This window comes from Pleurodeles waltl, chromosome 5 (genome assembly GCF_031143425.1).
Source record: "Pleurodeles waltl isolate 20211129_DDA chromosome 5, aPleWal1.hap1.20221129, whole genome shotgun sequence".
In the NCBI taxonomy this organism is placed as follows: domain Eukaryota; kingdom Metazoa; phylum Chordata; class Amphibia; order Caudata; family Salamandridae; genus Pleurodeles; species Pleurodeles waltl.
In genome coordinates, this window is record NC_090444.1 from 1,151,521,700 (window position 1) to 1,151,549,631 (window position 27,932).

Here is a 27,932-nt window from a genome sequence, read left to right on the forward strand (position 1 = left end):
GGTGCTATTAGTATTAGTTTGAGTTTGTTTTGACTCAGTTTGTTTACTAGATACGGAATGAGTGGGAGAGGGGGAAAGCGTAAGCAAATATCCCTGACCAACTCATCCATAACGCATTGCCCTTGGAGTGAGGCTGTGGGTACCTGGATGCGAAGTTTTGGCATTTTGCGTTTTCTTTTGTTGCGAATAGGTCTATTTGCGGTGTTCCCCAGTTTTTGAAGTAGGTTTGTAGTATCTGGGGATGAATTTCCCATTTGTGGATCTGTTGGTGAGCTCGACTGAGATTGTCTGCCAACTGGTTTTGAATTCCTGGGATGTATTGCGCTATTAGGTGAATGTGATTGTGATTCGCCCAATGCCAAATTTTCTGTGCTAAGAGACACAGTTGTGATGTGTGTGCCTCCCTGTTTGTTTAAGTAATACATTGTTGTCATGTTGTCTGTTTTGACAAGAATGTGTTTGTGGGCTATTAGCGGTTGAAATGCTTTCAACGCTAGAAACACTGCTAGTAGTTCTAGCTGATTTATGTGAAGTTGTTTCTGCGGATTGTCCCTGGATGCTGTGTCGGTTGAGGTGTGCTCCCCACCCTACCATGGAAGCATCTGTTGTGATCATGTATTGAGGCACTGGGTCCTGGAAAGACCGCCCTTGATTTAAATTTATATGATTCCACCATTGTAGCGAGGTGTGTGTTTGGCGGTCTATCAACACTAGATCTTGTAGTTGACCCTGTGCTTGTGACCATTGTGTTGCTAGGCACTGTTGCAAGGGCCGCATTTGTAATCTTGCGTTTGGGACAATGGCTATGCATGAGGACATCATGCCTAGTAGATTCATCACTAATTTTACCTGATACTTCTGGTTTGGGTGCATGCTTTGTATTACGTTTTGGAATGCTTGTACCCTTTGTGGACTTGGAGTGGCAGTCCCTTTTTTTGTGTTGACTGTTGCTCCTAAGTATTGTTGTATTTGACACAGCTGTAGGTGTGATTTTTGGTAGTTAAGTGAGAAACCTAGTTTGTGAAGGGTTTCTATGACATATTTTGTGTGTTGAAAACACTGTTCTTGTGTGTTGGTTTTGATTAACCAATCGTCTAGATGCGGGAATACATGTATGTGCTGTCTTCTGATATGTGCTGCTACTACTGCAAGGCATTTTGTAAATACCCTTGGTGCTGCTGTTATCCCGAATGGTAACACTTTGAACTGGTAATGTACTCCTTGGATTACAAACCTTAAGTATTTCCTGTGTGAAGGATGTATGGGTATATGGAAGTACGCATCCTTGAGATCTAATGTCGTCATGTAGTCTGGTTATTTGAGCAAGGGGATTACGTCTTGAAGTGTCACCATGTGAAAGTGATCTGATTTGATGTAAAGATTTAGTGTTCTGAGATCTAATATGGGTCTTAGAGTTTTGTCCTTTTTGGGTATGAGAAAGTACAGGGAGTAAACCCCTGTTCCTTTCTGATGATTGGGTACTAGTTCTATTGCATCTTTTTGTAACAACGCTTGGACCTCTAGCTGTAATAGATCCATGTGTAGTTTGGACATGTGTGTTTTTGGAGGCACATTTGGTGGTAATTGTAGGAATTCTATGCAATAACCATGTTGGATGATGGCTAGGACCCACGAGTGTTATTTCCTCCCAATTTTGGTAAAAATCTGTTAGTCTCCCCCCCCACTGGTGTTGTGTTGGGGATTTGTGACACTGAAGTCACTGTTTGTTTTGAGGGGTCTTTGGACTTTGGAACTTCCCTCTAGTTTTAGGGAACGGTCCACCTCTGTATTTTCCCCAAAAGCCTCCTCTCTGATACTGGCTCTGGTATGTGGGCCTGGTTTGTGAGGTTGAGGGTTCTGTGGTTTGGCCCCGAAACCCCCCTCTAAATTGTGTCTTCCTAAATGTGCCTCTGCTCTGTGGGGAGTAGATCGTGCCCATGGCCTTGGCCGTATCTGTATCCTTTTTCAGCTTCTCGATAGCTGTGTCCACTTCCGGCCCAAACAACTGATGTCCATTAAAAGGCATATTAAGCACAGCCTGTTGGATTTCGGGCTTGAATCCTGAGGTGCGTAGCCATGCGTGTCTCCGAATTGTGACCGCTGTATTTACAGTTCTTGCAGCTGTGTCTGCTGCGTCCATTGCCGATCGTATCTGGTTATTCGAGATACTTTGGCCCTCTTCCACCACTTGTTGTGCACGCTTTTGGAATTCTTTGGGCAGATGTTCAATAAAGTGCTGCATTTCATCCCAGTGGGCTCTGTCATATCTTGACAGCAAAGCCTGTGAATTGGCAATGCGCCATTGATTAGCTGCTTGTGCTGCCACTCTTTTCCCCGCTGCGTCGAACTTGCGACTTTTTGTCAGGTGGTGGTGCATCTCCGGAGGTGTGTGAATTCGCCCTTTTACGTGCTGCGCCTATTACTACTGAGTCAGGTGTCAGTTGCTGCGTGATGTACATAGGGTCTGTTGGGGAGGCTTGTACTTTTTCTCCACCCTAGGAGTGATGGCCCTGCCTTTTACGGGTTCTTGAAATACTTGCTTTGCGTGTTTCAACATTCCCGGTAACATGGGAAGACTCTGGTACTGACTATGTGTGGACGACAGAGTACTAAATAAAAAGTCATCTTCAATCGGTTCAGCGTGCAGTGTCACGTTGTGAAAAGCAGCTGCTCTGGACACCACCTGTGTGTAAGCAGTACTGTCTTCAGGTGGTGATGGTCTTGCTGGGTAACAGTCGGGACTATTATCTGAAACAGGTGCATCATAAAGATCCCATGCATCTGGATCATCTTGGCTCATCCCTGTGTGCGTTGGAGACTGCATCATAGGTGGGCTAGCAATTGGTGATGGTTGCGGTGAGCGTTGTGGTGATGGTGGCGGAGTTACTTGTTTTGCCACCTTTGTCTGTGGTTGTTTATCTTTATCGTGGAAAGCAAGTTTACTTTTCATCTTTATAGGAGGGAGAGTTCTTATCTTCCCCGTCTCCTTTTGGATATGGAGCCTTCTCTGTGTATAATCTGGCTCCCCTGCTTCTAGCTCTTGTGCGAATTTATGGCTTTGCATTTGTGTGGAAAGCCCTTGTTCCTCGGTGTAGGAACTTGTTTTCGGCTCCGAAGCCGGATGTTTCGGTATCAAAACCTTTTCAACAGTCTTTTTCGGCTCCAAAGCCACTTTTTTGAGTTTTGGTGTTCCCATCTCTCGGTGCCGACTCATCTTGGTGCTGGTATCTCGATGTCGAGATTGTTCAGAACAAGTGTCTCGGGGCCGAGTCTGTTCTGTGCCGGTATCTTGACCGGAGTCGGATGACTTCGACACATGTGTGCCCTTTTTTGGTGCCGATGGACGGTCACCAATTTTTTGGGTTAAGCCATGGCCTGCCGGCGGTGGCGTCCCCTGGGCTTTGATGATTTTTACCTGAGTTTTGGCCGGGGCTGTTTTACTCACGGTTTTCGGCGTCTGTTCTGTTTCAGCCTCGTCCGAGTCAGCAATGGAGAAGGTTTCTTCTTCCTCCAAGTCGTGGTGTCCTGACGGCGCCGACGCCATTTGAAGCCTTCTTGCTCTCCGGTCCCTCAGCATTTTCCTCGACCGAAACGCTCGACAGGCCTCCTCTTTGTGTTCGGGAGACAAACACAAATTACAGACCAAATGTTGATCTGTGTAAGGATACTTGTTGTGGCATTCGGGGCAGAAGCGGAATGGGGTCCGTTCCATTAGTCTTGTAGACGCACGTGGTCGGGCCGACCAGGCCCCGCCGGGGAATCGTAACCCCGAAGGGCCACCGGAGCTCTTAAAAATTCGGTGTCGATCTGCGTTAACTAACCCGATACCGAACGGAAACAATACCGTAAAAATTTTCGATATCCAACTAACTTTCCGAACCGAAACACGGAGTGAAGAGGAACACGTCCGAACCCGATGGCGGAAAGAAAACAATTTAAGATGGAGTCGACGCCCATGCGCAATGGAGCCGAAATGGGAGGAGTCCCTCGATCTCGTGACTCGAAAAGACTTCTTAGAAGAAAAACAACTTGTAACACTCCGAGCCCAACACTAGATGGCGGGATATGCACAGCATGTGTATCTGCAGCTACACAGGCCATCGAACACATATATATATATATATATATATATATATATATATATATATATATATATATATATATATAGCCAAGCAAAAGGTCAGGATCACAATCGCAGCACACTCAGCTGCTGGTGCCGGTGACTGAGGAGACCACCCTCGAAATATTTATGCATCCAAAAGAATTATTCACCACACTCCAAAGAATCCTTTATAGCGCTTATTGTTCGAACAAGCAGCAACCACCAATGCGTTACAACTCCACTTGAATTTTGTTCAAGACTCAAGTGGATTTGAAACGCGTTGGTGGTTGCTGCTTGTTTGAACAATAAACGATATAAAAGGATTCTTTGGAGTGCAGTGAATATATATTGCAACCAACAGTTGCTCCTCCTGAAGTAAGTACCCGTGGAGGGTTGCGCATCTCCGCCAGCAGAGCAATCTGGCAATTAATTCCAATGTCAAGACAAACAATAAATGATGCGCTTTCAAGCTGATGCAGTCATAGCATTTATTACTCGCATAACGCGTTTCGCCTGCAAAAACAGGCTTCTGAACACGCATGGCTTGTGACACCATAAAGTAGCGCAGATAGTTTATATGCCTGCTGCAAAGGATATACATGTATTTAGCTGAGTGGATTAGTAAAGCCAGGCGTTACCTGCACTTTGAAACAACTAAAATATATGTGGAGGGGAGCTGCGGAGATCTGAGGGGCACTTTTGCTGGGTGGTACTGAGGGAATTAGAAGAGGAGATCAAGGGAGGCAGAGCACCAAAAATGACTGTCACACTGGGTGCCACCAGCGCTAAAAGCTGTGATGATGGGTATGTGGTAAGGTGAAGTAATAGTGTATTTTTCTGTTGTTATTTTCAGTGTCTTTGTTTCTTCTCTGATTCAGCAGATTCTCCAAAGGTAAGGTGATATTTACTATTGGACATCACACCCATGAGCAATTTCGGGACTATCTGCCTTCTACGTAGGCTAGTACTTTAGAGGGACAGTTTAGCCAGTAGCAGAGATGGCATCTCGTTGGATGACTGCTGCTGAAGACCTAACTCAGGTTATGGAGGATAGCTCTGAGGCAGGATCAGAGAATGAGACAGCATCTGAGGGAGAGGATAATGGGGCAGAATCTGGAATGATTTTTCAGTCGGCGGAGTCCTATCCGACAACACCTATTCCAATGATTGAGGGCGACGATGATGACAGTTGTGCTGTCTCTTTGCAAGCAGTCTGTGCAGCGAGGCAACAGCGGGTTAGCCGAACCCAGAGAGCAGGTGCGTGCGGCCGCAAGCACAGAGTGTGCTCTCTTGGCAGCCCCCCAATTTAGTTAAGCCCAAAATTCCACCTTTTACAGGTGACGCTGGATGTAAAGTGAATATGCCCAACTTTTTGCCAGTCGACTACGTACATCTATTTTTGGATGTTGACTTCCTTAAAAAAATTGTGCAGACCAATTCCTAAGGGAGCATGGAGGCACTCTAGGGCCCTGTTCTAGGGCACACCAGTGGACTCCCACTTCGCTGGTGGAGCTGAAGATATTTTTGGGCCTTACGCTCAAAATGGGGTTAGTGCAGAAACCCACCTTGCAGTCCTACTGGACGACTCGCATAGTTTGGGTAACCCCCATCTTCGCACCATACAAGAGCAGAGATTGTTTTTTGCTACTGCAGCGCATGCTGCATTTCAATTACAATTCTACTGCATTGCCCCGGGACCATCCAGACCATGACAGGTTGTTCAAAATTCGGCTTGTCGTGGAACATTTGTCTGCCAGGTTTCCAGAGAGCTATACTCCTGGAAAGAATATATCAGTTGATGAGTCCTTGATCTTGCATAAAGGACGGCTGCTTTTCAGACAGTACATTGCGAGCAAAAGAGCTTGCTATGGCATAAAGCTGTACATGCTGTGAGAGAGCTCTCCTGGCTATGTGTACAGCTTGAGAGTGTATAAAGGGAAGGACTCTACCCTACACCATGTCGGTTGCCCTCCTGTGTTAGGGGTCACAAGTAAGATTGTATGGGAACTTGTCCAGCCACTTCTTCACAAAGGTTATAACCTTAATGTGGACAATTTCTATACAGGAATAGAGCTGTTCAGTGAGCTCTACAATGCTGGCACTGTGGCCTGCAGTAAAGTTCGTTGTAACCACACTATTCCTGCAGGAGCTTGTTTGCAAGAAGCTTCAGAAATTCCAGAGTACTACATTGCGTTCCAACGAACTGCTCGCAGTCAAGTTCTTGGATAGGCGTGATGTATACGTGCTCACTACAATTCATGAGAGAACTTCCTCCATCATGGTTTGGGGTCAGATGGCCAAAGTCCACAAGCCCATCTGTATACTTGATTACCATAAGTACATGGACGGAGTGGACAGGAACGACCAGGTTCTTCAACCATACAATGCGTGTCGTAAAACTTGCAATTGGTACAAGAAACTGTTTACCCATCTGATCCAGAAGGCAACATACAATGCGTATGTTGTTTACTATCAGACAACCACAGGAAGACTCATGACTTTCCTTGTTTTCCAGTTGTCTGTAATTGAAAGCCTCACTGGTGTTACAGCAGCAGCAGCAGCAGCTTCCACCTCATATGGTCTGGAGGATGTGGCTAGGCTGCATGAGCGAAACTTTGCTGATCGCTTTTCTGAAACACCCAAAAAAGGATCGTCCACGCCGTAGCTGTAAAGTGTGCTCTAAGCATGGAAAGTGTCAGGAAAGTCGGTATTACTGTCCCCAGTCCTCATCACAACCAGGCCTCTGTGTCCCTACTTGCTTTATGTTGTATCATACTAAAGCAAAGTTCTGGGAAATGGACTGAGGTGGAACTGCCGTTGAGTAATCCTTTCAGTGGCAGTGCATGGATACCGAACGTCCATGGGCCACTGCTTCATTAGGCAAGGAGCCACAGAATTATACTTCATCTACTTCCGGAAATCATGGACTTCCTTATGGCCTGCTTGGGACATAAATCCACCGTCAGAACGTGGTAAGTGTTCTGTTCAATTAACGTGCACTATAGTCCCTATACTGCATATACTAGTGGGAAGAACATATGCCACATAGTCATGGAGTACTCTGACAGAATGGTAAAAGCATGACTGAATTTTGAAGTGCTTGTTAGGTAACATGTATACTACACAAGGACCACCATGATTGCCAACGAGAACCAGAGTAAGTGTAATAAGTCAAACAAATGTCCTGTCGGACATATTCACCAACATTTCTACTTGTTTGAAATTGAGAAAACCCAATTTGTAGCTTCACTTTCAAAGCAAAAGTATAAGTGTTGGTGAATGAGTCCCACAGGGTATTTGTTTGACTTTTTACTTTAGAGAGCTTAGGATTTCTTCACCAGCATATCTGCCTTAGTTTCAACGGTAGATATGCTCTCTCATTTTGAGGAATAGGCCTCCCAGGCATACTTGGACACTCCCAACTTGCATCCACACACTAGTATAGGTTCACTTGGCAATTATACAGGATTAGTCAGGACTCTGATGAGAACAGAGACATGAATGGGTAAGGAAAGCGTATGGTAGGTGTAACGTCACAGGGATATTGCATAGGTAGAAGGCAGATAGTAAAGGTATTACAGATGTACATCATCTACACCAATGGATTCAAACCCATTGGTGCCATCCCAGCACTGAAGGACATTGGCATGTATGGGTCAGTGTCTGACCTTTTCATGTTCATCCTCCATCAGAACTTAGTAGATGTTCAGTTTGCTGTATAAGTGCATTACAGTCACAGGACTGCACATAATGTTGGCTGGGACATAAGCTACATTCTCACGGACTCCCCAGTGTGCCAAACACTACCCTTTTTCATAGCCAATGACCACCTCTCTAGGGAACATCATGAGAATTCCCCAGCATGTCTCCCTTAGTTTCAAAGGTAGATATGCTCACTCAGTTCGAGGAATCGCTTTGTACGGCATACTCTGACACCCCCAACTTTCATCCACAAACTGGAAGGAGTTGGATTTAGCACAGGTTAAAGGCACATGAAAAACATGTCTTCCTGAGCCTTGGGTGGCTGTCATGGGAGTCATTAGTAAAGGTTCGCTACGCATGCATTCGGTAATATTCAGGAAGAAGGAGGTGGTTACTTGACAGGTGTTAAAACATAGTCAAACTTATTCCGTTCTGTGGTGTGTGAATGTGATGGGCCCTTTTCTGGCAGCGGTAAGTTAATGTGAGTGCAGTGATTGGTTGAACTGGGGCCCTGGCCGGCGGTATGAAAGGGTTGTTTGTTGTGCGTGAATGGCGTGTGGACCATAAAGAGGTTGGTGCCTCGACATGGCTTTATGGCCCACCTTCAGAAGGCTTGGTTTCAATATTCAGATACTTTGATAAGTATTCATGCTTTGAAACCATAATTTCTGGAGGTGCTAAAACCAAACAGTGTGAGTGGTGGGTTAACTTTAACATACTAGTACCAGGGGAGTCCAAGGCTCCCACCGGTTTTCCTTCACCCATAATCCCCTGGAAATCACAAAATTTGCTTAAACACTTTTGCCTTGCATTTCAGTGAGCAGAAGTCCAGGGATCTGAAGGCAGCCACAAATTTTCTACCACTCAGCGTTCTACTAAGTCTCCAGTGAAAAACTGCCTCACTTTAGTGAGTGGGCAAGTGACCACAACAGGGAAGTACCCCAAACGGATTGTGGAGACATCAAAATTACCTATCACAAAACAGCCTCATTTTGTTAGACAGTCACCTGAGTATTTGGTCCTGGGCTTGGCAGCCATATAGGGAAACCTACCAAACCCAGACATTTCTGAAACCTAGACACCCAAGGCAGTCTACGGAAGTGTGGCATGTTTGGATTTCACAAAGGTTTCTTACCCAGAATACCCAGCAAAAGTGAAACCTTGATTAAAAACACTATGTTTCCTTGCTTTTTCATCACAGAAACTACAGGAATGTGCAGGGATCCACACAATTCCTACCACTCAGTGTTTCTCCTCTTGTCCTGATAAAAACACAACCCCACTTGTGTGCCTGAGCCTAGTGCCTGCGTCAGGAATGGATCACTCCAGGGTTAACAGTAGCCCTCATGCAAGGACTACCATTGATCCTTGTGTGATCCATTCCTGTCGCGGGCACTAGCCTACCCACACAAGTGAGGTACCATTTTTATCGGGAGACTTGGGGGAACGCTGGGTAGGAGGAAATGTGTGGCTCCTCTCAGATTCCAGAACTGTCACCGAAATTTGAGGGAAAAAGTGTTTTTTTTGCCAAATTTTGATAGGTTTCCCTAGGTGGCTGCTGAGCTGGAGGCCAAAATCCACAGCTAGGGACTTTGTAAAAAATACAGCTCTGATTTCTTTGGGAAAATGTGATGTGTCCACGCTGTGTTTTGGGGCATTTTCTGCTGCGGGAACTAGCCCTACCCACACAAGTAAGGTACCATTTTAATCAGGAGACTTGGGGGAACACAGAATAGCAAAACAAGTGCTATTGCCCCATGTCTTTCTCTACATGTTATCCTTCCAAATGTAAAACAGTGTGTAAAAAAAGACGTCTATTTGAGAAATGCCCTGTAATTCACATGCTAGTATGGGCACCCCGGACTTCAGAGATGTGCAAATAACCACTGCTTTTCAACATCTTGTCTTGTGCCCATTTTGGAAATACAAAGGCTTTCTTGATACCTATTTTTCACTCTTTATGTCTCAGCAAATTAATTGCTATATACATGGTACAGAATGAAAACATATTGCAAGGTGCAGCTCCTTTTTGGTTCTGGGTACCTAGGGTTATTGATGAACCTACAAGCCCGATATATCCCCGCAACCAGAAGGGTCCAGCAGATGTAACGGTATATTGCATTAAAAAATCTGACATCGCAGGAAAAAGTTAGAGAGTAAAACATGAAGAAAAATGGCTGTTTTCAGCTCAATTTCAATTTTTTTTGTTTTTATTTCAGCTGTTATTTTCTGTAGGAAAACCTTGTAGGATCTACACAAATTACCCCTTGCTGAATTCAGAATTTTGTTTATTTTTCAAAAATATTTAGTTTTCCGGGATCCAGCATTAGTTTCACACCCATTTCTGTCACTAGCTGAAAGGAGGCTGAAAGCACAAAAAATAGTAAAACTGGGGTATGTGTCAGTAAAGTGCAAAAATTGTGTTGAAAAATTTGGTTTTCTGATTCAAGTCTGCCTGTTCAGGGAAGCTGGGAAGCTGATGATTTTAGCACCGCAAACCCTTTGTTGATGCCATTTTCAGGGAAGAATCCACAAGCCTTCTTCGGCAGCCCTATTTTCGATGTTTTTTTGTTTTTTTTAACGAAATTTTTGCTATATTTTGGCTAATTTCTTGGTCTCCTCCAGGGGAAACCACAAACTCTGGGTATCTTTAGAATCCCTAGGATGTTGGAAAAAAGGACGCAAATTTGGCATGGATAGCTTATGTGGTGTGTTTCTGCTCTTAAGCGTCACCTGGTTAAAATCTGTAGAGAGTCATCCTGTGGATGCCAAATAAGCATGACATCCTTTCAAAAGCACAATATGTTTCCAATCACGCCCCACACTGCCAGCATTAAATTATGGCTCTCAAAAATACCATAAACCTTTACGATAGCTAAAATATTACAGGAACTCTACTGTGTAAATGGGGTTTTATAAATGAATGTTCTTCAGAGCCAAGAGTACAGATTTTACTGCACTTTCAGTCATTAACTGGAGGATATGGGTAGTGGGGACTGCTTGACAGAACACAAGTTTTAAAGGACTACCAGACAAACGTGAACATTCGTGCAGTCGCTGGTGACAAGGGAACCGTGCTTAAAGAATCTAAGTGTTGTCTATAGTGGCAGTTTACATTTTAGATGAATTGTACAGGGGCCTGAAATGCGGCTGAACATGCCTTAACTTTGACAACAGGCCTAAACGCGTTCTGGGACAAAGGCAGCATGAACAAATCTGCTTCGAAACAAACAGGCTGCTCGCAGAACATTTTCTTTTGGTACCCTTGCCCCCGGATTTTGATGGTGGAGGTGAACAGACCCTGTGCCTGCATAAGTGCCAGAAAATCACCATGTTAAATTTTTAATGGATCAGGAGCGGCTTTGATCCCAATAAAGTTATCGGAAACAAAAACGGGCTAATGAGCCAAATGACCCATCCGTTTCTTGAACAGAATATGCCTGCCATGGCCTTAGAATGGGTCCACTTATCTTTCCAACCACACAGAACAAACTAGAAAGTGCTCTCTTCTTTCATCTGCAAGGATGCTAATCTGTGGGTTACTGCAAGGTTCATCGTGGGTCATGGTAATAAGCATCCACCAGCGTCTGTTCCAAATGTGCACAGATTTTCTTATCTTCCAGAAAAGGGTCGTAATTGAGGCTCAAGGTAACTACAGAATCGTATCAGGTCTGAAGCACAACCTCACTGGGTTAAGGACTTCTGTCTCCTGGAATTTTGAAGGGCGAAATACAAAACACGGTTAATCTGACCCACTAAGCAAGTTCCTTTCTCCAAATAAGAGAGTAAAAAAGAAAGGGATCACATCTGACTTAGACCTATTCAATGACCCAAAAATGAAAGCACAACTCAAGGTTTTTTTTTTTTTTTTTGCAGAGGTAAGTCCTCAACTCCCGCAGCTTCAGACACCGAACACACACAATAAACCACTTGTACTTTGGAAGTTTGAACCTCAGCACTAGTGCTTTAACTGGCCTCCACAGGAAACAACATTTAAAATTATATAGAATCCATAGTGATATTCAGGGGCGGTTCCTCCATAAGGGCAAAGGAGCATCACCTCACCCCCCCACCCTCTCTGCCAGCAGGGGCACGGCCACGGGGGTGATGAGCAATGAGAGGGAGTGCTCAGCACTCCCCTTCATAGCGGATGTATGTTTGCTGGCCGTCTCGGGCTTGCCAAACACACATGGGCACAGGGCTCTCTCATAGCCCAGCAACACCTGGCTGGGCTCTCCCAGCATTGAGCAGGGCAGGCTGGGAGCCTGTGCCTGCAGGCAGAGGTGATGAGCACCGCGGTCCTGAAGATGGCAGCCCAGGTAAGTTTTAAATATTTAACTTAATCCGACCACCCCCACCTTCCCCTGCCCCTTCACCGTTGTGAGCCGCAACTGGTGATATTCGCTACAGTTTGGATTTGTAGCCTCAGCACTAAAGGTGATCCCAATTTTATATTGTCTCAAACACAAGGATTAAAATTCAAAGCCTCTCCTTCATATGACTTTGGGATACAAACTCATGCCAAAATCCCACCAAGACTTTGCAAGGCATCAGAAGAACCTGACGACATTGGTTGGGAGTAGTTTATTCATGAAGTTAGACCTAGAGGTAGCAATATGGCTACCTATGCACCACGAACAGAAAGAGTTGGGTTAAGAGGTACAGATATTGAAGAAACTACCAAAATCATGACTGCCCTTCAAGAAATTTTGAAAAACTAAGACTTGTCACGATCATGCTAATCACTGTCCCACTCCTCCTCGAAAATATAATTTAAAAAAATCTGATTCTGTTGTTTAGAAACGGAACATGTTATTGCTTATACAATATCTTAAGTGTGTGTGTGTGTGTGTGGATTTTAGCTCGCTCATCTGTGTGTTAAAATAAATGTGCAACAGATGCAATACTCTCCGACAGGTTCACCGTTTTGTTGAGTTAATGTTTACTATAATTTACACTGAATTAAATTGCCTCTAGGTGCAAGGGTGAATGAATGAAAGTCATCACAATTGTGGATACGGTGAGAATGATGAGCTAAATCTGATATGTTTAACTTTAAGCATCATGAGAAAAAAGTAGTCAAAAGTGTAGAAGCTATTGCAAACAAGGGCTGTTGCTTGCAAACCTCTATTCTGTAAACGGTTAAACTGATCTGTATTATCTCTGAAAAATAATAGAAACAACCCAAGTCACTATTTCCATATTACAACAGCCAAAAAAAAACAGTGTACGTACCTCAACAGCTTCCCAGCCCCACTGTCGGTACTTGGGGTCGTGAGTGAATCGCCACATATACATGTAGGTTTCAATAACTTCTGGTCGCAAGATGTAATACTTTTCATTTTGCCTTGTGGCAATGGCTTCAACCCCACCATCAAACCTGAAGGCCTCAGGTCCTAATTTCATAGCTAAAAGGAAAAAATTGCCAATAAGGTTACAAAATGTACTGTGTGTTTACTGGCACACAATGTATCTGAGCATACATGTTAAGGAGACAACGAAACATCTTTTAAAGAAGGCCATTTTAATACAAATCACAGCTCTGATTAGAGATTTAGAATTAGAGATTTGAATGCCAGCAAGTTAGCGTTGTAATCTCCATTTATATTCAATTATTTCTTTCATGACACGATAAAGGCTATAACATCGCATTGTGCTTCGAGTTAAGTATCAGTATTTCCAATCAGTAAATGAATAGAAAAAATGCCCAGGCACACGCTAAACAACAAATGACAAAAATGCCCAAGAGAGAAAACAATGTCCAAATAAACACTTCCATTAAATAGAATATAAAGCAGTTCAAAGAATCCGGAGTAGGGCCCAAACTGAGTTAAAAGGCGATTAAATAAAACTTCAAAAAGTGTCCTGGCGCTTCCCATGTACAGGGAGACTTAAAGACAGAACATTCTTTGGAGTATCTGTGTGCTTTAGAAATCTTTTAATTAATTCAATGCAGAAAGTGCACTAATGCACTAAAATTACAGTGACAAAGAAAGTGTTTGAGAATTAAGTGTAAATTCTTTTTTTTAAATAAAAAAAATAAAACCATCAATGCAAACCCATGACAATTATTATATTAGTTACCCTATAAGCATCTATTTGTGGCATACAGTGATGTGGATTCACAGGCTCCGCATACTTCTGCCATCTAGTGCTGGGTCTGGATGTGTAGTTTTTCTTAGAAGAATCTTCTGGAGTCATCAGGTCAATTGACCCCTCCTCTCTGTGATAGTGCGCATGGTCGACTCCATTGTTAGATTGTTTTCCCACAATTGCATGGGAATAGAGTGTGAGTAAAGTGTTAGAAAGATGTCCATGTGTATAAGAATGGAAAATACTACAATAGCCACAGGTTTCTTGGGAGGACGGCGGGCGAATGTGAATCCACAGCACTACATGCCACAAACAGATGCTTACAGGGTAATTAACAATCTGTTCGATGCCATATATGGCTGTAGATACACATGCTCTGCATAGAGTGTAAAGCAGTGCCCTCCATAAAGCAGTAGCTAACCTGTGGGTGTTGTAGTTTTCTGACAAAGACATTTGCTTGTTGGCATGCTAATACATCCACATAGTAGTGTTTAGTAAAAGTGTGTGGAGCTGACCATGTAGCTGCTTCACAAATTTCAGCTATTGGTATGTTACCCAAGAAAGCCATAGATGTTCTTAACTTATGAGCTGAGTGCACTCTAGGAGGTGTGGGCAAACTATTTAGCTTTGATGTAACAAATTTGGAAGCATTTAATTATCCATCTTGAGATACTTGCGTTAGGACTAGCCTTCCCTGTGTGGGGAGGAAAGAAAGCAACAAAGAGTTGTTTAGTTTTACAAAACTCTTAAGTTCTGTTAATATAATACATTAAAGCTCTTTTTACATTTAGTGTATTGCAGAGCTCTTTCTGCAACGGATTCAGATTGTGTAAAGAAAACTGGTAATTCAACTGTTTGGTTTAGGTGAAATGCAGAAACTACCCTTGGTAGAAATTTTTGGTTGGTCCGTAGGACTACCCTATCCTTATGTAGTTGAAAAAATGGTTCTTCCACGGTTAATGCCTGAAGCTCACTAACACGTCTTAGTGAGGTGATTGCTATCAAAACAAAGCTACCTTCCATGATAGAAACTGCTGTAGACAGTTATGCAAGGGTTCATTCAAATGGTGGCCCCATAAGCCTAGAGAGCACAATGTTGGGATTCCAAACTGGTGCAGGAGGCACTCTGGGTGGAATTACCGTTTTTAAACCTTCCAAGAAATCCTTAACGGGTATTTTGAACAATGATAAATGTTGCCTGTTTTGCGTCAATCCAGCTACAGCTGCAAGGTGAAGGCGTATTGAAGTATATGCTAAGCCACAAGTTTGTAAATAAAGTTAATAGCTGACAATATCTTGAACAGTTGCTTTAAATGGTTTGTCACAACAACAGAAAACAGATTGTTTCCACTTTGCAGCATAGCATGCCCTATTGGTGGGTTTATGTGCTTCCTTAAGAATGGTCATGCACTCAGGAGGAAGATTCAAGTATCCAAACTGTCTGACTTCAGGATCCAAATCACAAGATTGAATTCTTTGGGATTTGGATGCCTGATTTGTATGTGGTTCTGAGTGGGAAAATCTGGGTGTAGGGGAGGATTCTTGTGGGGTACTACTGATAGTTCGAGTAGTGTGGTGAACCATAGTTGTCATGCCCAATTGGTAGCTACTAGAATGGAGAGACGTCTGTCTCAGTTTTCGGACAACAAACAGAAGAGGGAGCAGTGGAAACGGGGAGGCAAATATCACTGACCAATTCATCCATAGGGCATTTCCCATGGATAGTGGGGGTGTGGGAGCCTGGAGGCGAAGTTTGGGCATTTTGCACTGTTTACAGAAAACCCCCACCTGTGAAAGTATGGATGGAGGACTCTATGTTGGAGCTCCCATTCGTGGACTTGGTGGTGCATCCTGCTCAGGAGGTCGGCAAAGTGGTTGTCCATCCCTTGAAGGTATTCCACTAACAAGTGAATGAGGTGTCCTATTGCCCAATGCCAGATTGTATAAGACAGGCGTGATAACTGTATAGACTGTGTCACCCCCAGTTTCTGTAAATAGAGCATTGCGGTTGTGTTGTCCGTTCGGACCACAACAATCTTGCCCGTTAAGTGAACTAGGGAACTTTGAGTGCTACATAAATGGCTTGAAGTTCCAACTAGTTGATGTGTAGGACTTGGAGTCCCAAAGTCCTTGTACGGATAGAAAGCAACCCATCCTGTCAGAGATGCATTCACTTTAAGAGTGATCTGGGGAACAGGGTTGAGAAACAGCTGCCCTTTTCACAAATATTGTATGTTCCACCACTCCAGAGCGTGAGGAGTGCGGCTGCCTACCAACACTACAGGGAGTGCAGAATTATTAGGCAAATGAGTATTTTGACCACATCATCCTCTTTATGCATGTTGTCTGACTCCAAGCTGTATAGGCTCGAAAGCCTACTACCAATTAAGCATATTAGGTGATGTGCATCTCTGTAATGAGAAGGGGTGTGGTCTAATGACATCAACACCCTATATCAGGTGTGCATAATTATTAGGCAACTTCCTTTCCTTTGGCAAAATGGGTCAAAAGAAGGACTTGACAGGCTCAGAAAAGACAAAAATAGTGAGATATCTTGCAGAGGGATGCAGCACTCTTAAAATTGCAAAGCTTCTGAAGCGTGATCATCGAACAATCAAGCATTTCATTCAAAATAGTCAACAGGGTCGCAAGAAGCGTGTGGAAAAAGCAAGGCGCAAAATAACTGCCCATGAACTGAGAAAAGTCAAGCGTGCAGCTGCCACGATGCCACTTGCCACCAGTTTGGCCATATTTCAGAGCTGCAACATCACTGGAGTACCCAAAAGCACAAGGTGTGCAATACTCAGAGACATGGCCAAGGTAAGAAAGGCTGAAAGACGACCACCACTGAACAAGACACACAAGCTGAAACGTCAAGACTGGGCCAAGAAATATCTCAAGACTGATTTTTCTAAGGTTTTATGGACTGATGAAATGAGAGTGAGTCTTGATGGGCCAGATGGATGGGCCCGTGGCTGGATTGGTAAAGGGCAGAGAGCTCCAGTCCGACTCAGACGCCAGCAAGGTGGAGGTGGAGTACTGGTTTGGGCTGGTATCATCAAAGATGAGCTTGTGGGGCCTTTTCGGGTTGAGGATGGAGTCAAGCTCAACTCCCAGTCCTACTGCCAGTTCCTGGAAGACACCTTCTTCAAGCAGTGGTACAGGAAGAAGTCTGCATCCTTCAAGAAAAGCATGATTTTCATGCAGGACAATGCTCCATCACACGCGTCCAAGTACTCCACAGCGTGGCTGGCAAGAAAGGGTATAAAAGAAGGAAATCTAATGACATGGCCTCCTTGTTCACCTGATCTGAACCCCATTGAGAACCTGTGGTCCATCATCAAATGTGAGATTTACACGGAGGGAAAACAGTACACCTCTCTGAACAGTGTCTGGGAGGCTGTGGTTGCTGCTGCACGCAATGTTGATGGTGAACAGATCAAAACACTGACAGAATCCATGGATGGCAGGCTTTTGAGTGTCCTTGCAAAGAAAGGTGGCTATATTGGTCACTGATTTGTTTTTGTTTTGTTTTTGAATGTCAGAAATGTATATTTGTGAATGTTGAGATGTTATATTGGTTTCACTGGTAATAATAAATAATTGAAATGGGTATATATTTTTTTTTGTTAAGTTGCCTAATAATTATGCACAGTAATAGTCACCTGCACACACAGATATCCCCCTAACATAGCTAAAACTAAAAACAAACTAAAAACTACTTCCAAAAATATTCAGCTTTGATATTAATGAGTTTTTTGGGTTCATTGAGAACATGGTTGTTGTTCAATAATAAAATTAATCCTCAAAAATACAACTTGCCTAATAATTCTGCACTCCCTGTATATCCAGTATCTGACCCGAAACCATTGACATGCATGTGCAGTCTTGCATGTGGTACTATCGTAATACAAAATGCCATCATACCCAATATCCTCTGAACTGTTTGTACTGTTATCTGTTGATTAGGGTGCAGCTGTCACAGCAGGGTTGTGATATTTTGAATCCTGACTACATTTGGATAAGTTGGTCCTAGCTGTGTTTTGAAGATAGCTCCTAGATATGGCTGGATCTGTGTCGGTTAAAGGTGTGATTTTTGTATGTTGAGGGTAAGCACCAGCTGATAAAGAAGGCAGTGTGTGGTCTGGGCGTGTTATAGACATAGTGGAAGCGTACTGCATTTGATGAGCCAATTGCCCAGATATGGGAACACATGAATACTCTGCGTAGATGTGCTGCAATTACTGCAAAACATTTTGTGAAGACACAAAGTACAGTAGTGACTCTGAATGGGAGTACTTTGAACTGGTAGTGTTTTCCTTGTATTAAGAAGCGCAGGTATTTCGAGTGAGCTGGATGTCTTGGAATGTGAAAGTATGCATCTTATAAGTCTAGTACGTAGATAAAATCTCCTTGTTGTAATACAGGGACCACATCCTGGAAAGTCACCATATCAAAGTGTTCCGACAGGATGTAGCGATTTAATGGCCTGAGATCTAGGATAGGCTGAAGTGATCCATCTTTTTTAGGAATGAGTGGGTTAAGTGAATATTCTCCTGTGCCCTTCTGATGAAATGGAACTGGATCTATGGCTCCTTTGAGTAGGAGGGCCTGTACTTCTTGATTTCACAAACTGAAATGTTCAATGGGAAGTTAGTGATTGAAAGGTGGTATGTTCGGAGGTTTTTTGGATGAGCTCCAAGCAATAACCATGTTGGATAATATCCAACACCCATTGAGCCGCTGCTATTGTTTTCTAAGTGTGGGAAAAACTGCTGTAGGCGTCCTCCAAGAGGTGTTAAGTGATCAGAGGGAATTAGAAGAGAGTCACTGCTTAGATGTAGAAGGGTGGAGGCACCTCTCTCTCGACCTTTAGAATTGTTCTCCCTGTAGGTACCTCTGCAACATCTTCTTGAAGGGGATGCTGGGCAGAGTTGTCTAAAAGAGGCAGAGCAATCTGATGACGTTTGTTTGCTACCCTGCTTAAAAACAGGTCATCAAAAGGAATCACGAATTACAGGAGTTTGAAGTGCACCCATAGAGTTGGCAACTTCAGTGTTCTTTTTTATCTTCTCTAGATCTTGGTCAATCTGAGGACCAAAAAAACGTTGCTGGTTGAAAAAGGCATTTAAAAGTGTTTGCTGCACTTCTGGTTTAAAACCAGATATGTACAGCCAGGCATGTCTACGTAAAAGTGGGCTAGTATGTATGCCCCTAGCAGCTGTGTCTTTTGCATCAAGAGCACAACTAATCGAGTTAATGGAAATCAACTTGGCTTCCTGAACAGTTGTCGATCCTTCTTTCGATGCCCCTCAGTTGAATGAGATCTTCCATCTCATCACAGTGTGCTCTATCATATCTTGCTAATAGCCCCTTGGTATTAACGATACTCCCATGATTGGCTGCTTGAACTGCCACCCTTTTGCCTGAGGCATCTATGAGTTTAGAGTCCTTATCTAGTGGGAGGGTATCTGTTGTAGTTTGAGAATTAACTTGTTTATGAGCATTTGACACAGTTAATGAACCAGGTGGAATATGTCCTGCAATGTAAGCATGATCAGAAGATGCTTATATTTTTTTATCTACCCTGGGCGTTATAATTCGGGCGTGTACTGGATCCTTGAAGATCTCATCTGCACGTCGGGTCATTCATTCCTTTTAATAAGGGCAGGTGTTGGCAAGCCATAGCAGTAGGACAGTTTCAGAAAGAAAATCATCCTCTATAGGATCCTTGCATAAAGAGACCTGATGGTATGCAGTCGCCTAGCTATAAGCTCATTAAAAGATGTAGTGTCATCTGATGGTGATGGCTTAGCTGGGTGTAGGTCTGGATCTCCCAGGGGCTCAATGTCACGTGTCCCAGGGGTCTATGCTGGCTGATCTCAAGTATTATCCCCTCCCCGATCTTCTGCATATGATTGCAGAGAGCTTTGTGGACTTAAAACGGCTATGCCTGCTATATCAGAGTGTGAATGATGTGGTGAAGAAGGAAGTTGTGGTGAGGAAGGTGGAGTAGGTTGTGGAAATGGAAGAGAGGCAGGCAGAGGTGGGTGAATAGGACTGGTGCCAATGTCCTACTTCTTCTTAAGAGGTGAAGGTAAATCAATAACCTCCTCAAATGAAAGCTGACGCTTGGATGAAGTTGGTGTCAGGTTTACAGTGTTACGATCCGACCAGTAGAAGGCTGTATATGAAGAGCCTTTTGTTTGGGATCGAGCCTCTCCGCTATAGTTTCCAATATTGCATCTGGTGCCAAAACAATCGCTTTTGTTGCCGAAGTAGGTTTCTGTTTTTGTGCCAGGGTAGTTGGAATCAAAGAGCTAGATAGTCGACTCAGTGCCTAGATCGACTAGCAATGTACACCAGCGTAAGCTTTCGGTGCCGAGCCAGAAGGCGGGAAGCCTTTCCAATTGGTCGGTGCCTCCCATGGCCTGTCAACAGTGGTGGCCCAGAAACAGGATGTTCGGTCAGTACTGAATGGCTCTTGGTAGGGTCTGTAGCAGCCTGTGTACTCACTGCGTGCTGGGCTGATGGAGTATTTTGCATGCTGATCCCCATTTCTGAATCTGATTCAGTCTGGAATTGAGAAGGCCTCTTTCTCCACTGCTGAAGCCTCATGCAGCTCTTACTGTTGTTCGATATCCTGGAGATCGAAGATGCCTGGTATCTCCCCTAATTCTTTGCGCTGCACTTCCTTCTGATGCACTTGACTATCCTGCAATGTCTTTCGATCAAAACAATCAACAGGCCTCACAATTCTCCTTGTTATGGTCAGGAGACAGGCAGACGTTACAAACCGAATGGAGGTCTGTGTGCGGGTATTTAGCGTGGCATCAGACAGAACCGAAAAAGAGTCTGATCCATCAGTAGAGCACTGCCTACCGTTACTTCAGAAGAACAAAGACACCCGATTGGCACAGCCCAAAGGCAGAGTGAGGAGTCCGTTGAATCGACAAAGGACTATTTTCTTTCCATTTTCAATGGACATGTGTGAAACACGAACAAAAACAATACCGACGCGCATGGGGATGTACAATGGTCCGAAAGGAGCCTGAAGCGGTCTCGAACTTGGGCACTGAGGAACACGTCCGAACCCGATGGCGAAAAGAAAACAAATTAACAATGGAGTCGATGCTCATGGACACTTTCACTGAGAGGAGGGGTCACTTTACCTTGTTACCCCATAAGATTCTTTGAAGAAAAACAACTTGTACACATCCGGACCCAACACTACAGGGCAAAAGTATGCAAAGCATGTGTATCTACAGCCACACATTCCATCTAACAGTGCATTTCTAATCCACTGATTTGCCTTGGAAAATAATCGAGCATTTGAAATGTCTTAAAGTGTATCAAATAAGAGGAGCCAATTCTTATTTCAGGAGGAGAAAGTAGATATGAAGTAAGAAAATATGATACAACAACCACACAAAAATCTCACTGAAAGAAGACGTTTTTTGGTCAAGAGATATAGCTTTGTTTACAGGCTGGTAACTGGAGGCATTTACAATTAAGTAAGTACAAATACCGAATGGCCCTGGCAACTTCTAGACGTATACGAGTCAAATTGTTTAAAGTAAAACGACGTTATGGATCTGTGAACACTGTTATACTCTTAGCCTGAGATTGTGAGGCCCTAGCGAGCGCTGAATAGGATCTCAGTTTCATTAAATGGGCTATATTTCTCAATGTTTGTGCTATTCCCAATGGTTTCTAAGCAACATATGGTGCTGGTAACTTGCCGAAACTCCCAAAAAACACATACTCCTAAAGAGATATGGGATTATAAACTCTCAAAAAAGGGAGATTCTGCTGGTTGGCAAAACACACCAGTCACTTGGTTGAAGGACAAGTGAATGGCTGCAGAAGCCAGCACAGATGTGGCAAATAACAGCAACAGGCACCTAGGACACCAAATACATTCCACGAGAGACAAATTACAGCCTAAAGCGTTTTTTTTTTTTTTTTAAACAGTTTTGTCTGAAAGAACTTGGTAGCTACATTAGATACACTGAGGCACTGAATTGTAGGGCACCGCATTTGGAAATGACAGACATAGGGGTAGGGAAGGGAGATTCATAGTGTACGACAGCCACAGGACCAGAGGCACCTACTTGTTCAGATCTGCTATTACGGAACATTAACATTTATTCTAATGGTCATACTGCACCTCCAAACCCCAATATCTTCAAAACTGGTTGGTAGATTAACAATTCAATGCTTTGAATTAGGACGACCATTCACAATCAATAAAACAAAACACACTGAAAGACATGCCGCAAGGAATCCCAATTTGGCTTAAGTAAGGCACTGCAGCACCCCACAGGAAGTAGCAGTACAGGTTCTCTGTCAGTCACCGTCCTAACATGGTCCAAGCATATTCTTGGCCCTCAAATGCTTTCCATTCTCATGAATGCTTCCTAAATTGAGAACAGACTAGTTGGGCTTCAAATGTCTTGTGCCTCCAGGGCCGCTACTCCCCTTGAGTTGTTCTCCACTCAGTCTTTAATCAGATTGCCCTTCCTGTTGCCTATGTGGGTTGGTAGCACATCTCCACCCTTCAGCCGGAATGTGTAGGTTGGATATTGTCAGAAAGCTACAGCTAATGTTGCTCTAGATTCTAAGCTTGTTGTCACATTTACCAGGAGAAGGGCATATGGAGTACTACAAAACTGCAACAGGGTATGTGCAAATCAAATGTCCTTTGGTGCAGTAGCCAGATGGTAAATACAGAGAATTAGCTGCAGAGGGTCTGTTCTTATTCATTCCCAAGGGGCACTGCCAGAAGGCCAGAAAGAAGGAAAATGCAAGCCTTGCTAAAAGTTAATCATTTTGTCTAGTCAAATGCAAGGAACATCTTCCCATGAAACTGCCCAAGAAGGCACATGGCCATACCACATGGCCAAAGGTATGTGTTTTAATTGAGAAACTGGCTATACGTTTTGAGTATGATGTATTCTGTATTGAAACAACTTCTAGACATGGAAAGGGGGCACTCTGGTGTGTATTTTACAAGGCACAGTGGAGACATCAATAAAACGTAGGTTGGAATTGGGCAGATTTGGAGGCAACAGCTGCTTAGATAACCAAATCTGTTCTGTTCCTCTTTTCTAGAAGAGCTCTGAGCTGGCTGGAAGCAATCTCTTTTTATCAACCTTCAGATTTTTCACCACCCAGCAAACTGATTCTACATGAGGCAAGGAGTGGGGGAAGGGCATCATGTCCACAAAGGCAGAGGGGAAACCCATCTTGCGCTTGAGTCTCCATGCTTTTGAGGAGGTCAAAAACATACAGCACAAGTTCAGGCAGGGGTGCAAAAGGCAACATGTATTGCTCAAATGCCAGGTCATAAGCATCGTTAGGATATTAATTTTATTCAAGAGAACGTCTTTCAACCAGGATAAAAAGGGATTTTAAATCCACCACTCAAGCTACCTAGAACAACAGTCTGGCCTTGGTGATTCGGACAAATTCATTGTGCTAACCACCTTTTCGAGATTGGCTAGTTTTATCCAATCAAATTTAGTTAATGTGCCTATGCTTATAGTAAAGACTTATCTTTGCCGCACAATCGCACAAAGTATTATTATGATTCTGAGTAACTAGGTTAACCGTTACATCAGTTCTACAATTAGAATCTGGTGTATGCCAGAAAGAAACGTACATATAAATTCCCACCGAATAGTTTGGCAAACAAGAGTGTTTATTATCTCCATTCAATTTTTACATAGCAGATCATGAAAGGTATTCAAGTACGACAAATACCAATCCATTACAGTTTGGTTGGAACCTATCCATTACAATATATTTTCTATGCTGTTGTAGCCTTCCCATTACGTAGTCAGGCTGAGATACATTACAGACTGGACATAGCTTCACATTCAGAAAAAAGCAGCATGATAACCAACACTGCCAAAACAATTTGTGGCAGTCACTGATTGCTGTAAATGTTGGGGAGGTTGACTATATGGTAACCAATGGTAACTATTCCACAGTTCTGCATAGTTAAAGCTTTTATTCAATGACAACCTGGACTAGGAAGTCTAGATGGCGGCGGCGAAGCATGAGCTATATGTGAGAATGCTTTATTCTAATAAGTGTTATGGGGATTGTGTTATATTTTAATCCAATGTTTTACTTACTAAATTATATGTATGTAGTTCCGTTAAGGTAAAGTCGTTAGACAAATATAGTTATTAATGTCATTGGCATCAAAATGTATTAGGCACTGTTAAGACTTAGTTCATAATGGTATGATCCGTCCTCCCCTACTGGGAAATTAAAGATGGAAGGATCTGGAGGTGGTTGGGATCTGGAGTGTATGATAGAATGTTGAGGAGCTGACAGAGAAGGTGATGAAGGAGGAGGAGGAAGGCACAGAGTGAAGAAGAAGCAATAAAGTCTTAATTTAATATAAAGAAGATTAGAGTGGACTTTATAATAGATTGTTATTTCAGCCTCTCAAACTTGATTACAAAGCAAAACGAGTTTTGATCTTAACCAGTAGCATTCCAGTTTGGTGGTTTGAAGGTACCCTCGACCTGGATATAGTATTAATTACAGAATTTTTTTCCAAGCTGGTATGACCATTCATTGTGTTACCACAGAGTTATTGTCGATTTATTTTTCAAAGCAGCATATCAATGAGTGGAAAGTGTGGAGCAGGGACACTTTTTTATTTAAAACAATGAACTGACTCCCAATATGAGATATTTATAAATATGTCTGGCACGGCATGGAATTAAGAAAAAAAATACTATTAACCACACGTTGGCACAACATCTACTTATATTGTCTGTAGATATTTTTGTACAATCAAATGGTGCTCGAAAAAAGCATCTATTTATATTGGCCAGTTTGGGCAGTCACTTTCACAAAATCTAAGGTAGAGGGAAAGAAATAAGATCAAGCGAGTCAGGGCTGAATAGTCAAAGTAATGAGATTTTGTTTAATACGTTTTCCTCTGCTGTAGATTAAGAAATCTTTGGAGACGTTGGATATAAGCTCCTACATACTAATATTTTAGACATATCCGTTGATTTAAAGCACTAGTGGTGAATTTCGAGAATGGTAATAAATAAAACACATTTTATTTATCTGGGCTATGATTTTTATTTATTTTTTTAGGACTAAGATTACCCACGTCCTTTTTTATTCGGATTGCTCTTTTGCATTCATAGAGTATAATTTGTCTGATTTTGAGCCAAACGTAATTAAAATAACGCTAATCCCCAGAAGAAAACCAAAGCACGACATAAAGCATAAAGAATGAGGTAACTTTGCAACAGCGACAAGTGTTCTTTTGATCTGAGAATTGGTTTCATGTCTCTGTCACTGGTATTTTTTGCTACTGTGGTCCTGGCTAATATTATTTGTTAAAATATGTGTTTTTCTTGGCACTTTGACCAGTTGTCATGTTAACATCTTGATAAGCACAGCATCGAGAAGTTCAGAGTGGCAACATTCCACTTCTTTTGCCTTGGGCGTGGCAGTCACTCTTCTTCAGACCATCTGGTGTGTGTCTTTGTGCATACAGCTTCTACAGTCGTTAGCTGAATCTTGACACCATTCAGACCTGTGCCTTTTGACGCACTGGCATCAGTCATTTTGGTAGAAGGGTTTTTGTCCTCATCTCCAACATGGGCGTACTGTGCCACTGAGATGGGCAACGTTGGTGCAGATTAAGATGGCTACCTAGTCGATGCCAGCAATGGTTTCTCTTTATTGTTTACTTCACTATCAACTACAGTGTTTTGCTGACCTTTCAAGCCATATGCTAATACAGACTAAAAGAACTCCGGCATCAAGTAAAGGAGAAACCTGGAGAGAAAGGCCTCTTAAAATATTCCAGGAAAGCTTACAGAGAGGTGTTGAAAATTGTCCTCACAACGGTTATAAGAAAAAGTAAACAGAATAAACTCAGTTCGATCCTCAAAGGAACCTAAGCAGGTAGTCCCTGACCCTCTGACACCTCACAATTAAACTCTGGAAGACAAATAGTTGCAGTCATTCTTGAAATAATCACTTTATCTTCAAGATTTAAAAATTCTGTACATCATTCAAACAGAGATCTCAAACTTCGTCTGTTTTTTTTATTTTTAAAGATGCTTTACCTTAATGATAAAGGGATATGTTTTGTCTCACAATGGTGTAAACGTGTGTCACAATTGTGACTGCAGATCCGGAGAGCCAGAAAAATAAGCATGAATAAGTGGGTTCTAAAAGCATATCTTTTCATGTTAAGCATAACTTAAGTAGCATGCATGAATTCTCCAACAGGTATGAGGTGTTGGAAATATAAATTAAAAAAAGATAGTAACGTGGCCATATTATGATAAGAAATCATCACACAGGTCAATTTCTTGAAAGGTAAGCACTAGTTATCTTTTTATGTTCAATAACTAGGATTTTGGAAAAGAACCCAATCCAGCTGTCCCAAACACTTCACAGATAACTTAAACTTCATCATAATCATTCACTTGCACAGACTTTATTGCCAGATATCTGTGCTGAGACCAAGCATCCTAATAGAACTTAAATATCAAAACAATTTGCTGGCACAGCAAACATGAAATTAAAATAACGTTGATTTAAAATAAGACACTGAAACAATACCGTTACTACTTAACTGATACAACCTACAAAAACCATAACCTGCAGTTCGATATTAGAACCAATACTTACGTGTACGATCATAGGACTCATGACAGGTGCGTGTGATCTCAGCACCAAGTTCGATATGGTGCCCTGTTTTATCGCCGGGAGCGCCATCTGCCCCAAGTGCATACATGCCGCCAGCAAAACAGGTGAGGTGGCCCATTTTGTGCTCCAAGAGTCCTCCTTTCCATTCAGCAATGTAAGTCAGCCCGCTGGTCGATTTTCGAATTAGATGTTTTTCGATAGCCTGAGGAGTTACAAATCATTTCAAACGTGTTAACACTGTTTTAATGAGTTTGTAAACATATACAGAAACTAACAGCAAATAGTCTGTAGTTACAGACTACTTCGGACAAAAAGAAGCAATAATAATAAGCGGATTACCAAATGGAACTTGTGGTTACCTACAGCATCAATATGTTACCAAGAGGGAGCGACTGAGCACCCAACATAAGTGTGAAAAGAGTAAAGTATTGGAGAATAGCCTAGCTATCTAGCTATCCATCCATCGTGGTAGAGGTCAAGAGAACCATCGGATGGACAGGAGCCTAGTCCAAAACCCATATGATCTTCCATAAGAAACCAACCAGCATGCTTGCACCTCGCGAATTGGATAGCATAATAATTAACACTCCTTAATCGGTGGAAAGCACAGAGTTCGCAAGTACTATTATAATCAAGGCACAAGAGAGTTGCTTTAATGGAAGAGTAGTAATTCCACCAGTACTGTTAGACCGAGTGTAATGTGGGAATACTCCCACAAAGGAAACAAACCTAAGACAAGTTCATTCATTTCAAACAATTCAACGAAGATCTTCAAGGATTACCACTATGAAAACTGCCAGTCAGAACACAGAGCTGGGCGGTTTGTCAATGCGAAAATTGACTAACAGGCATTAGGAGTTTAAAATATTTAGGATAAACGAAAATACTTGGCAGATATAAAGCCTGGCTAGCTTTTTACATAAACTTTCCTTATAATGCACATTTATGTCTTGGCAAGTCCACATTTTAACTACTCTAAATGGGCTGCCTCTCCTCCCCATATTGGAGATCTGCAGCTAAAGATTCTCAACACCCCCCCAAAACTGCAAACATGACCCCAGTGCAGGAGTGAAGAGGATACTGGGCTGCCCTCAAACGACATCATGCTAACCCTGACTGCACCTGTCCTTCAAAGGACCCCAATCAACAAACTTGATAAACTCGCACTATCTTATTACGAGGGAGTGTGAGTTGCCCACTTAGTCTGTGTCACTCTGGATCAAGTATGTGTAGTAAAGAGTGAAGCAGGGCTAATGAATTACTCAGTTCTTGGGCCTTCTGGACCGGTTACCGGTCGCATGTTTAGTCTGGCATGAGGTATTATTATAGCCAT

General features: G+C 42.8%; 1 protein-coding gene across 1 annotated transcript in view; it reads right to left on the bottom strand.

Annotated features, from left to right (window-relative positions):
* Positions 1–27,932, bottom strand: part of MAN1A1 (mannosidase alpha class 1A member 1) — a 417,034-nt gene that overhangs the window by 23,833 nt on the left and 365,269 nt on the right. Inside the window, exons 9-10 of the mRNA XM_069235393.1 lie at positions 26,582–26,801; positions 13,040–13,212 (exon numbers count right to left, since the gene is read on the bottom strand). Coding sequence (XP_069091494.1) covers positions 13,040–13,212; positions 26,582–26,801 — 393 coding nt within the window. The remainder of the gene's footprint in view (positions 1–13,039; positions 13,213–26,581; positions 26,802–27,932) is intronic.